Source organism: Bicyclus anynana, chromosome 10 (genome assembly GCF_947172395.1).
Source record: "Bicyclus anynana chromosome 10, ilBicAnyn1.1, whole genome shotgun sequence".
NCBI classification, from domain to species: domain Eukaryota; kingdom Metazoa; phylum Arthropoda; class Insecta; order Lepidoptera; family Nymphalidae; genus Bicyclus; species Bicyclus anynana.
The window spans coordinates 16625129-16639528 of NC_069092.1; the positions used below are offsets into that span (position 1 = coordinate 16625129).

General features: G+C 42.0%; 2 protein-coding genes across 2 annotated transcripts; one reads left to right on the top strand and one right to left on the bottom strand.

Annotated features, from left to right (window-relative positions):
* Positions 1 to 45: 45 nt before the first annotated feature.
* On the bottom strand, positions 46 to 7516 carry LOC112046974 (phenylalanine--tRNA ligase alpha subunit). Its single transcript, XM_024083849.2, has 6 exons — positions 4078 to 7516; positions 3395 to 3749; positions 2201 to 2478; positions 1399 to 1539; positions 765 to 972; positions 46 to 294 (listed from the first exon to the last, which is right to left on the bottom strand). Exons 1-6 carry the CDS (start codon positions 4348 to 4350, stop codon positions 74 to 76), a joined length of 1476 nt encoding a protein of 491 aa, XP_023939617.1. The 5' UTR covers positions 4351 to 7516; the 3' UTR covers positions 46 to 73.
* A 323-nt stretch (positions 7517 to 7839) lies between these two features.
* LOC112046976 (saccharopine dehydrogenase-like oxidoreductase) lies at positions 7840 to 14126 on the top strand. The gene is made up of 9 exons (XM_052883761.1): positions 7840 to 8355; positions 8482 to 8650; positions 9056 to 9243; positions 10107 to 10236; positions 10713 to 10812; positions 10894 to 10980; positions 11507 to 11897; positions 13486 to 13580; positions 14006 to 14126. The coding sequence occupies exons 1-9, from the start codon at positions 8338 to 8340 to the stop codon at positions 14103 to 14105; spliced, it is 1278 nt and encodes a 425-aa protein (XP_052739721.1). The 5' UTR covers positions 7840 to 8337; the 3' UTR covers positions 14106 to 14126.
* Positions 14127 to 14400: the final 274 nt, after the last annotated feature.

A 14400-nucleotide genomic window follows, 5' to 3' on the forward strand; every position in this document is an offset into this window, starting at 1 on the left:
GACGAAGTCGCGAGCATCCGCTAGTATAAAATAAAACACTCAATATAATAATTTAAACAATATATTCAATTAATTATTTGTCAAGTCTACAAATGGGGTTGTCCATCACCATCTGAAGGTCCACCTTCGGGCCCACGAGGTCACGGATGTTGTTCAGCCCGTACTTGATCATGGTGGGCCTCTCCAAGGACAGTCCCCAAGCAATCACCGACACGTCCTCGGGCAGGCCCATGGGCAGCAGCATCTCTGGGCGGAACACCCCAGAGTTGCCGATCTCTATCCATTTACCGAGGCCTGTGAATGAATTTAAATAAAACGTCACAATTTTCACAGAAATTTTCGTGATAAAAAGTAACCTATGGTCCTTTCAAAGCTCACGCTTATCTCTACCAAAATTCACTAAAATCAGTTCATACTTTCACATTTAAATAAAGTGGATATTCCACGAAAAACCTATAATTCAAAGAGGCCTAGTCACATATACCTATTACCTACTCATAGTCCAACTTCAGAACCAGTTCCTTGTATATTGTGCCAGGTGTACCATAAGAGGTAGTGGCTCAGAGCACATTGGTAAGGGGAATCCGTAAAGGGTGACGTTTAAATACCTTGTAGGGAGTGAAGATGGCAGCCAGGAAACACACAAAAAGCAAGTATCGGGTCGCCTTCTCATGATTCGGTCCGTATTGCTGTGAGGTTGGAGTGGCGATTGGAAAACGTTGTACCCTCTGCTGGTGGAGACACCTGATATGGTGGTGACATACCCTCGTGGAAGGCGAAGATCTCCATGCTGGGCTCGGTGTAGGGGTTGTAGGCCGGCTTAAACTGCAGGCGCCGGAAGCCGAGGCGCGCGAAGAACGCGTCCAGCGTGCTGATGAGGTCGGCCAGCCCCAGCCCGCGCGCGCACGCCACGCCCTCCACCTGGTGGAACTCCGCCAGGTGCGTGGCGTCCAGCGTCTCGTTGCGGAACACCTGCGCATAACATAGTGTATGTGTAAGAAGCACAACGCCCAATCACCTGATCAAATGTGGATAATGCCCTGAAGAAAGAAGTCATCTTTCTGAGCTGGTCAGTACCTCCAGTAAAAGTAATAATTTGTTCCATGCAAGAATCGCCTGTGTCATCTTTAGAGTTCATATAAGTAGGGTCTTCTGTAAAGCCAATTTGGCATATTACAACAACAGAACAGTACCATAGTTTTAATAAGTCGTAAAAGAGTACTTGTCAGTTGGTTTACCTTTGCTAGAAAACCTGTCTTTATGCTGACAATCTTTAAGAAATCTTTGTAAGGAGCTGAGCACAAAATTGTTCACAGCTGTAGTTTTTAAATTCCTTAATAGTCGTCAACCTTTAGTTGGCACTTGAGGAAGAAGACATTATTGAAGCTATATACTCACTTTATCGATACTGAAATACTTCTGCGGCGTGAAGTGCTTCTGCTGCGCCAGCTGGTACAGCATGCGCGCGCTCACCGCCGTGGTGTGCGTGCGCAGCAGGTTCTTCTGCGCCTCCGACAGCTTCCACGAGTAGCGGTAGCCCTGCGCACCGTGAGCTGGTCAATCAATGGAGGGAGTCTGCCGAATGGTCACCGTGAGCTGGTCACTACCGACGGCCTTCAGAAAGACCCTGATCTATGCATTCATGGAAATATTTGGGTGTTTTCCAGTGCTTGGGTGTATATACAATATATATTTATATAAGTATTTATATGTAGTATATAAATATATCTGTTAAGAGACGAAATATCTTAGCATTCCATGGGATTCACAGTGTGGGTGCCAGGTCCATTGTGTAGAACAGAGAAAACCCCAAGCAGATCTCCGATCCTACTATGAGTAATATTATAAACACGAAAGTTTGTATAGATGTGATGTTTTTCACACAAAAGCTAATAAATGGATTTGGCCTAGATAACAAATTTTATCATGGAAAAATTCATGGTTTCTGCATATTGTGAGCATGCCCTAGTTGCAACATATATCAATAAATAATTTTTCATATTGAAATTCTGCAATTAATGCATGCTTCCCATTATAGTTTTGTACTAATTCAACACATGACACAGAAGTACATCAGTCAGCTAATAAAATAAAAGTCTTAACTGCCAAAGCCGTCAATAATTCTGCCAATTTTGTGATTATAAACTATCAAAAATATCCAATTTTAATGAAAATGTTAATTTATTAGCCGTTAACTTACTTGTGAGCCATAACCTCCTTCGCTGTGAACTTTCTTGACCCTTTCCAAGTATTCCATAGGAAACTCTGTGGAGTTTGCTGGTGAGGATATGAAGAAGGTGTCGTGAGCGTCGCGCGCTGGATGCTGCTGCGGCTGGAATAGTGCATCGAAGTTCCAGAAGGAACTCTCCACATACTGGTTGGTTGGCATCTCTGTGAAACCCATCTCGAGAAAGATCTCTCTGAACTCTGAACGGACTTTGAGGAGTGGATGGAGGTGACCACATTCTGGTGGTTGCCCTGTATTGAAAATTTACAGTTACTATAGAATGTTCTGCTTGACTGTACTGTAAAAGTTTGTGAAAACAGATGGACGTTTGTAATTTTTTGAAGTCAAAACTATTGGTTTACTTTTGATGAACTTGGCATAAATGGTACAAGTTTTAAATCCTGAAATCATTGGTTAGCCAGAAACCAAGGAGTTCCTTGATTAATAAAGTAAAAAAACTTCTTTACCTACACTTGATTTGAGGTGCAAGCTAGTGAATGTGTTAAGAAAAGTTCAAAGAAGTTTTACTTCAGTTGTTTGGTTTAAAGCACACTCGTTTTTTGTTGTAATAACAGACTCCACATTTTTGCTTAAATATTTTATCTAAAGGTCGCAATAAAGTCCATTTATAAAAGCTGTTATCTTACTTGAATACTTTTTAATAATAATTTCATCAAAGTTACATAAACAATAGCAGTCAATGTAATCATGACAAAACTACTGCAAAACCAGGCACTATAAAAAAGATATATATGAATCTAATGCTCTCTGACTGATGAACCAAGATACAGATATAGCAATAACAACTCGGGTAATACTTTCCAGACAAGAGAGACAAATATCTTAGCATTTCATGGATTCGCCAAGCAGGTGCCGGGTCCATTGTTTGGCAGAGAGAAAACTGAGCAGATCCACATACTCATGGCCTATGAGTGTAGGGTTAAAAAATTCCTTGACAATTGATTAATACTACCCTTCTGTGCTCATGTTGTTCTCCCTGCCTAGCCAAATTTAATATGATCCTACTAGAGCAGCTTTTGTTCTAATATAGAACCTGCTGCATTCCTAGTGAGGTGTAGGTCTTAAGGCAAGTTATTATGCTGGTAATCCCTACACCTACTTTTACGGCGACTAAACTGTACAACTCAAAAAATAAAAACACATTACCTAGTGCATCAAAATTGTAAGGTTTGAACTGCAGTTCCTTCCATGAGCCTGTTAATAACATTTCACTTGTTAAATCGGTTTCTAACTTCTTGACTGTTGTGGCAAACTGTGGTCCCTTAGTTAGCACAAAACTCTTTAATGTGATTTCTTGTAGTAGTTTTCTTTTTTTATAGTCACTCTTTACATTGTCAGGTAAATTGTCTATGCCCTTTCTTATTTCATTCAGGTGTTCCTGCACAAGATCAGTGATGCTTTCTGTTTTTCTTTTGACTAATGGTGCACCACTGGATTTATCAATTACAATCCACCCTAATGACATGGCTTTGCTAAAACCAACCTTTGCGTTTGGTACAGTCTGAAAAAAATGCATCAGTTTTGGATATTACCTAACAACTGTTGTGAGGTCATTGTAGTAATAATACTGGCATTTTGCCTAATTTAAATATAATTTATGTAATATTGTTAACAAAAAGTTGTAATTTCATAGATAAATAATTAAAATCCTCTTTATATACTGGTATCTATTATAAATAAAAGTATATTATGGTGGTTTTTTACTTGCATAAGTGCATAATTTTCCAGTAGTATGCAGTTTCTATAGAAAACAGTCTGTATAGTATTTCACTTTAAAATTCACAAATTTTAACGATAAGTCTACGTGTAAGTATCAATATACTTCATACCTTCATAACTTCGGCTTGTAAAATCCCAGCCTCAGGAATACTGCGATATAACACTGCTTCATGACTCCCTTTCTCAGCGACTAACTTTCCCTCATCAGATAACTCCCATTTCGTACTTTTAACACCTTCGGAAATAACCATCTCTAGAGCTTCTAAACTTTTAACTGCACCAACAATTTTTTGATGATCTTCATTGAATTCGTCTGCTAAATCTAAAGTGTCTACCGTAACTTTCTCCTCTATATATTTTAGAATTTTTTCATTAAGCTCCATTATTGTATCAAAGATGTTTTTTTGAAAAATTTATTAAAAACGTAATTGTATAGAGATTTTTTTTGAAAAATTTAAATTTTTAAGGTTATCGCCACTTCACTTTCAAATTGGATTGGAATTGACAGTGACATTTGACACGACTCCAAGTCTGTCAACATGACATTTTTAGTTTAGGGCCTTTCTGCACTAGCAGTTTTGATTTTTGGCTAATGAAATTAGACACTTAAAAACAGTGCAGATATTGAAATAACTCAGTCTGATAATTATAATTTAATATTTTTTTAATGAGAGTAATGTTCTCACACATTGTGTGTATTATAACATCAATAGTATTTATTTTTTATTTCTAGGGCAATTAAAGTATACAGCTTGTGCCGATTAACTTGACACCTGGCTCGAATCATGTTTGTACCTACTGTGTTTGTATGGATGTGTTTGGTAACTAACATTGAGTTGTGTATAAATTTCCTCTTTTAAGTGCCTCATTTTTCATGCGTTATTAACACATCTAACAGTATTTATTATTATTGCTGAGTACAAACAAACAGGGAGTAAGAGTATGTAAAGTGTAAACGGCTTTTTTTTAAGTATTTGGCTGGTGGGAGGCTTCGGCTGTGGTTAGTTACCACTCAAAGGTTAGTTACGTATCGCCAAGCGATTTAGCGTTTCGGCATGATGCCGTGTAGCCTGCTTCCATCTTAGACTGCATCATCACTTACCATCAGGTAAGATTGTAGTCAAGGGCTGACTTGAAAAGAATAAAAAAACGGCATAATGGGGTATGTTCGATACTTGACACGAATATTTGTGTTTTTTTCAGGTCGGTGTCGGTCTTTTGCAAGTGAAAGGAACAAATAAAAAGATTGCAAGGGATTTTTCGCAGTGCCGTCAACTTTTTTACGAACTTTAAGTTTAAAACACATACATGAATACGTTGAACATAACAGCGACTTTATTTCCGCATACAAAATATTTTTGAGTTAAAATCAGCGGTAATTTTAAATAATAGGCTTAATAAAACACTTACTTTTAATAAAGTTAAAGAAACCAATTGAGACAAACACAAAAACAGACAAAAATGTAAGTTAAATTGGATAAACACTACAAAGCCAAATGACTATGTAAAACTTAGCTGAAATTAATGTACGCATAACTGTTTGTTATGATGTAATATTGCTGGTCACTGAGTATTCAGGAGTACGTGTCTATAATAATAACTAATACTTAACAAAAATAAAAATAATAGTAATACTCAGCACGTGTATCACCAAGTACGACTCACCTCTAATAAATAATTCAGAACATTTTTCTAACTTAGTATCTACTAATTTATTTCCGCAACTAACCATGCATAATCTCATAACTCCAAAAGTCTTTGTACTGAATTTTGGCCCCTTGGTCGTCCCACTCATCTCACCAGTGTTGCCAACTCAGTGGAACTTCCACTAGATACAACAGTTGATAGTGTGTACACAAGGTCTAAATTTCAACGTTTTCAATACGTTTTTCTATTAAATTGGCGCAGTCATACCAACAATACTACCGTTGGCGCGCATTTTGTTTATTTCAATTAAATAGTCTTGTCGCACCGTGAGAAAGAAAAACATTTTCTATCAAGTATCAATAATTTCGTTTATATTGTAAGTACCTACTATACTAATTCGATTTTGATGCTGTTTCTTAAGATCACACTTGACCAAGCACTTAGAACCAGCCTATTTATGAGGTCTATGCTAGAAAGACAATATTTCGCGTTATCGGTGTCGAGTGCCTTATTGTACTTAAAGGTGCTGATGGAGCATTCTCTTCTAACAGAAGATCGAGCTTTCGCCGTTTTTATATATTTTGTCGAGCTAAACAACGAACCGAGCCAAGCATAGAGCCAAAAATTGCTATGAACGTCTCTATAATTCTAGCGACCGCTCTATTCGATGTTTCCATGCCAAACAAATCAGCTCCGTAGACTGCTCGCCAGATCTTTACTCTGCCAGAACACTCGATAGAATGCTCGCTAAAATGTTCTCGTATTAATTTGTATTATGTTTCTATGATGAACAATTTGCACGAATGCTCATTACAAATGATTGCTCAAGTCTATCAGCACCATAATACTTGTACATATGTTTTCTGTACCATATCATTAAATATTACCTAAGTACTATTGGCCACTTTTTTTCTATCATTTATTTATGGTAGTTAGTAATTAGGTATATTAAAAAATAACATTGCTTTTAAAATATCGTTATGTTCAGGGAAATTCTTATTATTATGAATGCAAAAGCAAACGCATCACTGTGTCCGAGGCTTAACTAATTAAAATGATTGAATTCGTTATGTTACTCGTAAGTAGCGCACCGGTAAACAACAAGTTTAACTATTTGGATCAATATTTTTCACTTGGTCACGGTACGTAGGTATTCATTAACGATAATTAATATGTAGGTACCTAGTACCTACATAAAGTGCGCCTTCAGCAAGTTTAACGCTCACATCACAGAGTCACAGTATAGGTACATATTATATTTTTCTCTGACAGAGTTATTATTATGTAAGTACCTAAGTAGGTGTATCATTCATGCGGAACACACTTTATTCCACTGCCCAAATTTTGAACAACAGAGAGAATTAGTAAAACGTCAGGTTGGGAGCGAAATAGAAGTTGGAAATCCAAGCAGCATAATGCTAGAGACGAAGGAGAAATGGGAAGCTATAATATTTTATCTGGAAGGAATAATAAAGTGTAAAGAGAAGGACGAAAGAGAAAGAAATAGAGCTCGGTGATACATAGACAAGGGTGTTGGTGGTAGGTCGAATTGGCAGGAACACCAACGCCTTGGGGTCAGGAGGGACTTTTTTTAGCCGGTAGGAGTCCGGCACTATCCGGTTCAGGACGTCCATGAGGATTTTTTTCCTCCTGAAAAAAGGTGTATCAGTAGCAAGTAGTAACGTTATTTTAACGAAAACCAGCCATTAAATTTCGCTGAAATAATCATGATTTTTTTCGCTAGATACCTACACGTAAAAACAAAAAATCACTGCCACTTTAAGTAGGTACTCGTAGGTAAATAATATGACATAGTCAAGGACCTTGAAATAAGTAAATAATTAGATGATCACAAAAACGAAATACGGTGGTTCCTACCTACTTAGTGACTAATTAATTATTTGAATGGTAATTAACACTGAGATACTACTGAAGCTGCTTCAACGAGTGTGCAGTTCGTTGTAATGAAATTCACATTCAAAATCGTTTATTTCTAGTAGCCTTAAGTCTACAAGCACTTAAAAAACGTTTGTTTGACTATTTACCCGACTGCCAAGAAGGGTATTGAAATATATTTCTTAGACGGTTGAGAAGGCAGGTTCTTTCAAAAAAAAGAGCCGGCAAGATCTGTGGATCTTTCAGAAACGGCTTTAATTAAAACAGGACACTGTATTGGCTCCGCCTTCAAACTGATCAGAAGGTAGCACATAGGTAAGATGTTGTTTTTTTACAAAATTTCACTCCCCTTTATCCACACGTAATATGAATAACACTGCGCTTACTAGTACGTCCATCGGCCAAGGCTTCGAAAAGCCTTTATGTACACTGTCGAAACTTACTGAACGGACTTTCACGTAGGTTTCTACTGTAAGTCGATTCATGAGGAAGATTTCGGTTAGGTTTACCTAATAAGTATTACATAATTAGATTAATTTGGCACTGAGCTGTAGAACGCGTGTTTACGAGGTTTTATTATTTAAAACAAAAAAATCACTTTCCAAAGTCCGCTTCCGCGCTCTCAATGTTAAACCGCAAGATTGACTGACTTGTTGAAGTTTTTGTTTTCCTACGGTGCCAGTCTAGGCTGGCTGTTTAATCTACTTTTCTTCGTCATACGAGTAAGAGCCGATAAATGGCCCACAGCTGGACAAGAGCCCTTTGTAGGAACTTTCAAACAACGGACCTGAGACGCCTGTAACCAGTGGTTATATGCAACACATTTAATGTCATCAGTCCATTCAGTGAGGGGTCAAGCCACAATGCGCTTTTTGGTGCAGGGTCGCCATTCTAGCTCTTTGCCCAGTCCATTGTCACTTCAGCTTCCAATTGTTTCAATTTAGATGATTTAGATTAAATTTTTTTTCTAGATGTCTCGGTTAAGCATTGTGATATTCGGCGCGACGGGCTTCACAGGCAAGCATGCAGTAGCGGAACTTGCGCGCTTGAGCAAGGCCGACAGCGGCCTCACGTGGGGCGTGGCCGGCAGAGCACGGAGCAAGCTGCAGAACGTTCTAGATGAAGCCGCGGAAACCACTGGTAAGTGGTAATTCTCTTTCTACAAACGATAACACCTCAACAACTTAAAAAATATATGGGGATGATATTTGTTATCAATTCTTAAACTTTCACTCTTGGCGGAGTAGTCTTGGTTGCAGCAATGAACGACGCCTTCTGTGCAATGCTACTCCACTTTTGGCGATTGGCTGCAGTACACTCCACCATGGATGATTTTGTAGAAGCCTTGACTAAATCCGTCCAGCGGGTCTGAGATCAACCTCTGGATCTTTTGCCTTCAACTTTTCCCTGCCAACCGCTCAATTGAATCATGATTTCTGGAGATGTAGCCAAAGAACTTCAAAATCCGCGGCCAAAGTGTAAATCAGTAAATACGTATCAGCTTTTTTCGATGATAGATAAAAGTACGTACTTACTAATTTTCAGGTATCGATTTGTCTTCCGTAAAGATCATAGTAGCGGACGTGTCGGACGAGAAGTCGCTGCAGGAGATGTGCGCGCAGACGCGCGTGCTGGTGAACTGCTGCGGACCGTACCGCCACTACGGCGAGCCGGTGGTGCGGGCCGCCATCGACGCCAAGGCGCACTACGTGGACGTCAGCGGGGAGCCGCAGGTAACAGTGGCGTAGCGTGTAGATCATAGTAGCGGACGTGTCGGACGAGAAGTCGCTGCAGGAGATGTGCGCGCAGACGCGCGTGCTGGTGAACTGCTGCGGACCGTACCGCCACTACGGCGAGCCGGTGGTGCGGGCCGCCATCGACGCCAAGGCGCACTACGTGGACGTCAGCGGGGAGCCGCAGGTAACAGTGGCGTAGCGTGTAGATCATAGTAGCGGACGTGTCGGACGAGAAGTCGCTGCAGGAGATGTGCGCGCAGACGCGCGTGCTGGTGAACTGCTGCGGACCGTACCGCCACTACGGCGAGCCGGTGGTGCGGGCCGCCATCGACGCCAAGGCGCACTACGTGGACGTCAGCGGGAAGCCGCAGGTAACAGTGGCGTAGCGTGTAGATCATAGTAGCGGACGTGTCGGACGAGAAGTCGCTGCAGGAGATGTGCGCGCAGACGCGCGTGCTGGTGAACTGCTGCGGACCGTACCGCCACTACGGCGAGCCGGTGGTGCGGGCCGCCATCGACGCCAAGGCGCACTACGTGGACGTCAGCGGGGAGCCGCAGGTAACGTTGACATACAAGTGTCTCAATAACTGCCCACGCCAGGATCACGTCAGATGTCAATGACCTCGTCTTCACCGACGATAGCGCTATGTAGCTTGTGTTTGTGTTGCCTGGGAAGCTTTGTCAGTCGTTCGTTATGTCAACGTCAGGATCGTAAAGGACGTTTTCTGGACGTCTGTAATCTACCATCGGCGTTGGGATCAGGGGTGTAGTTGTCTCAACCTCTATTTGGTTAGGGTTGGTGACTGCTCTCTCAAAATGACACTTGCAGGTGGCACTGACGTACTGGTACTCTGTTGCAGTTCATCGAGACGATGCAGCTGGAGTACGGTGCGCAGGCGCGCGACGCGGGCGTGTACGTGGTGAGCGCGTGCGGCTTCGACAGCATCCCCAACGACTTGGGCGTCATCTTCCTGCAGCAGAACTTCGGAGGTTTGATTGCGACTTGTTTTAACCAATCATGTCAGACTGATATTGATGCTTCTACTCCTTAGGTTTTGGTCATGACTTTTCCAAGTGGTTGAAGCTTCAGACTACAACAGTGTTAAGGCATTGTAATTTGAAATATGTGGCATGATTTTAAAAGAAACGTTTTTTTAATGTAAAGCTACAACTACATCTGTCTCTCTGTTATAGTGTCTGTGAAGTGAAAGACGGAAACCGGCGGTTTTTTTTTATTTAATTATTCAAGCGCGCGTATTTCCGCCCACACCTCTTATCCTTTACCCTTTGTTGTTATATCGCACACGCCTACTGTGCAGACGAAGTCTCATTTACGTGGGCTGCCTATACTGACGTGACATCCAGGGCAGTAAAATCTTATCACTGTATGGGGAAGCGTGTGTTTACTCGAAGGTGTAGAAAATTATAGATTACGTTGTGTTTAAGACTATGTATTTATGTTTCAGGCACTTTGAACTCGGTGGAGTCGTACATGTCGTGCCACGTGCCGTTCAACATCGGCTCTAGTGCCGTCAACTACGGCACCTGGGAGTCTGTCGTCTACGGGTATGTTATATTACTCAACATTGTGCACTTGTAAGAAATTAAAAACTCCCGCAATAATCAAATTGTCAACATTGTTTTAAGTCTGGCACAATACGGTGACCGCTTCGATCTGAGGAAGAAGATGTATCCCGAGAGGCTGCCCACCTTCAAGCCCAAGTTGAAGCACAGGTGAGTTGTAGGCGATAAAGCTCGCTAACCATACGTTTTTATCACGGACAGAACGTCCTCACGGGACTGGAGTATGGAGTATGATTAATGTGATCATACATCTTGCTCATTTGCTGCTGTGTTCTGGTCTGAAGCGCATGGTTGTCGGTGTATTTACAAGCAAATGAGACTAAACACTTACAACTCAGATTTAGGAAACAGAGCGGCACTCTGAAGCGCACGTTCCTTACATGTCTTTTGTAGTAGGAGTCAATGTTGGACCCGCCATATTCCTGATTTCGTCCTCCCATTTTTTTTGTCCGTTTTTTTTTGCCTTCTCTAGCCAAGATACCATTCTGTTAATATAATCCATTCAATTGCTTGGTCAGTTAATTGTTACAAAAAAAATGTTGTAGCAACTTTGTTTCTCTTGTTTGTAACTTAAGTCATTATAACTATATGTTTTTCAATACTTGTAATTATTAGCTACGTTTGGGACCCTTTATATCTTGGATTTTCATAATAAATGATTTTTTGATAAATCCAGGTTTATAATTCACGCACGTAAGGACGGGTGGTGCCTGCCGTTCCCCGGCGCTGACAGCTCCGTAGTGTACCGCACGCAGCGCCAGCTGTACGAGAGTCAGCACACGCGCCCCGCGCAGATAAAGACCTACGTCAAGTTTCCCTCGCTCCTCACCACCCTCGGCGTGGCTCTCTGCGCCACCTTCCTCTACCTCATGTCCAAGACCAGCCTCACCCGGCAGCTCCTGCTGAGCTACTCGCACATCTTCACCCTGGGCGCGGTGGTGAAGGACCAGGGCCCGAGCGAGGAGGTGACCAACAAAACCACCTTCAAGTTCGAGCTGTATGGCGAGGGTTGGGAGGCGGGTGATGATGTGAACGCTACTCTCCCCAATAAGAAGGTCAAAGTTCAGGTTAGTGATGATTAGACTTTGATTAATCTCCAATATATCTTGAATCTAAAGTGGAATCAAAACTTACCATTCATCTCCATTGCTTCTTCCATTTTCATCAATAGTTTTAAACAAGTTCATCGGTGTAGGGTCCTCTTGACCTAGCCTTTAAAGAGAATGTCCTGCATTTTGTCCAGGAAAGTTAACCTTTGCCTTCTTCTTCCTATATTTTAGTTCATACTCGCTTTATAAATCCCTTTTGTCCATCTACTTTCATTCATCCTGTCACATGCCAAAACCATCTAAGCATACCACGACGTTCTCTTACTCTCTCTCTCTCTCTCACAGACAATTCCTTACTCTCATGCAGTAATACTCCATTCATATGCTCTCACCTCCAGTCCATTGATTTTACTTCTATGCTCTCGTGCTATTCTTTCACTACCGTACAACCGTACCGTACTAGTGTTAGCACTAACAATTGTTGAACAAATTTGCAAAGCCAGTCTTGCCTTTTGAGACACAAAAAGGCATGCAGAACGCCATTTACCACATTCCCAACATTTACTCACCTCTTAATATCACTTTCGCACGTTCCATCTTTCGTAAATTTAGAACGATTTTTTTTCTAATTCTTTTAATTCTACTACTTGTTTACCCTTTATCAAAATATCACAATTTGTCATACATCCATGTCTTTCAAAAATCATGTTTCGTTTTGCTTATTTTTACTTTCATTCGTTTTCTTTTATATTGTTTACCTTCTCCTGTAGCTCATTAGCAAATGATGCAAGTATTACTTGATCATCAGCGTATAGTAAACATTTGATAATAGAATCATACTTATTTGTTATATAACCTCTATCAAATCTGTCAGGCAGTTATGTATGAATAGGTTGAACAACCATGGTGACGCAACAAATCCCTGTCGAACACCTCTCTTGACTGGAAACCAATCAGTACGCCCAAATTAGTTTGACACAAGCACTAGAGTCCTCGTTGATTTTAACACTTGAGAGAATTAACAAATACTAATATTATATCATAAGAAGATTATTTCATATTTTGCCTTGTTGGTCAGGTGTCGGGAGTGAACCCCGGCTACGGCGCCACCGTGGTCGCGCTGCTGTGGGCCGCGCTCACCATCCTGCGGGAGACGGACAACATTCCCAAACAGTAACGTTTCTGTTTAGTTTATTGCCTTGTTAGTCAGGTGTCGGGAGTGAACCCCGGCTACGGCGCCACCGTGGTCGCTCTGCTGTGGGCCGCGCTCACCATCCTGCGGGAGACGGACAACATGCCCAAACATTAACGTTTCTGTTTAGTTTATTGCCTTGTTGGTCAGGTGTCGGGAGTGAACCCCGGCTACGGCGCCACCGTGGTCGCGCTGCTGTGGGCCGCGCTCACCATCCTGCGGGAGACGGACAACATTCCCAAACAGTAACGTTTCTGTTTAGTTTATTGCCTTGTTGGTCAGGTGTCGGGAGTGAACCCCGGCTACGGCGCCACCGTGGTCGCGCTGCTGTGGGCCGCGCTCACCATCCTGCGGGAGACGGACAACATGCCCAAACATTAACGTTTCTGTTTAGTTTATTGCCTTGTTGGTCAGGTGTCGGGAGTGAACCCCGGCTACGGCGCCACCGTGGTCGCGCTGCTGTGGGCCGCGCTCACCATCCTGCGGGAGACGGACAACATGCCCAAACAGTAACGTTTCTGTTTAGTTTATTGCCTTGTTGGTCAGGTGTCGGGAGTGAACCCCGGCTACGGCGCCACCGTGGTCGCGCTGCTGTGGGCCGCGCTCACCATCCTGCGGGAGACGGACAACATGCCCAAACAGTAACGTTTCTGTTTAGTTTATTGCCTTGTTGGTCAGGTGTCGGGAGTGAACCCCGGCTACGGCGCCACCGTGGTCGCGCTGCTGTGGCCTGGGAACACCACTCTCGTCGTACTGGTTTCTGCCACCAACCAGCATTATTCCAGTCCGAAGAGTATGTTGATGGTCTAATTACAATCACGTAAGGCTTATACGTAAGCTTCACACTGAAGGGCGCCGAGAAGCGTATGTTTCTTGCATGCATTGGCAGTCTGCAAACTATACACCATGGACATTCATTTTATTTTTATTTCAGAGCTGGCGTGTTGACCACAGGAGTTGCGTTCCGGAACACGAGTCTAATACAACGCTTGTGCGAGAACAATTTAAAATTCGAAATTGTTAATAATGAATAAATGAACCTATAAAAAATAAAAGTAGATAATTGTAAATTATTACAATTACATCTCCTTTGAGAGTATCGTGACATTTAGAGGGAGGAGGGCCCAAGAGGGGATTTTTTGATTTACTGACTTCCCTTTTCAGCAACTAGCTTTTCCTCATCAGATTTCCCGTTTCTTAACCTTAAGGATTAACCATCTCTCATCATCATCATCAGTGTTAGCTAATGGACATCCACTGCATGGACTTACAAACACAACAGTCTCAAGCCGCTAGCATCGTGACTTGGTTCGTCTGTTCTGTTCTGTC

What these genes read in the sequence shown, in the direction of transcription:
- LOC112046974 (XM_024083849.2), bottom strand. Translation starts at nt 4,350, where the DNA reads ATGGAGCTTAATGAAAAAATTCTAAAATATATAGAGGAGAAAGTTACG. An exon ending in TACAAGCCGAAGTTATGAAG is followed by an intron (nt 3,750 to 4,077) that starts GTATGAAGTATA and finishes CATTTTTTTCAG; the next exon opens with ACTGTACCAAACGCAAAGGT. An exon ending in AGTATTTCAGTATCGATAAA is followed by an intron (nt 973 to 1,398) that starts GTGAGTATATAG and finishes TGTTATGCGCAG; the next exon opens with GTGTTCCGCAACGAGACGCT.
- LOC112046976 (XM_052883761.1), top strand. An exon ending in ATAAGAAGGTCAAAGTTCAG is followed by an intron (nt 11,898 to 13,485) that starts GTTAGTGATGAT and finishes CTTGTTGGTCAG; the next exon opens with GTGTCGGGAGTGAACCCCGG. An exon ending in ACGGACAACATGCCCAAACA is followed by an intron (nt 13,581 to 14,005) that starts GTAACGTTTCTG and finishes TTTTTATTTCAG; the next exon opens with AGCTGGCGTGTTGACCACAG.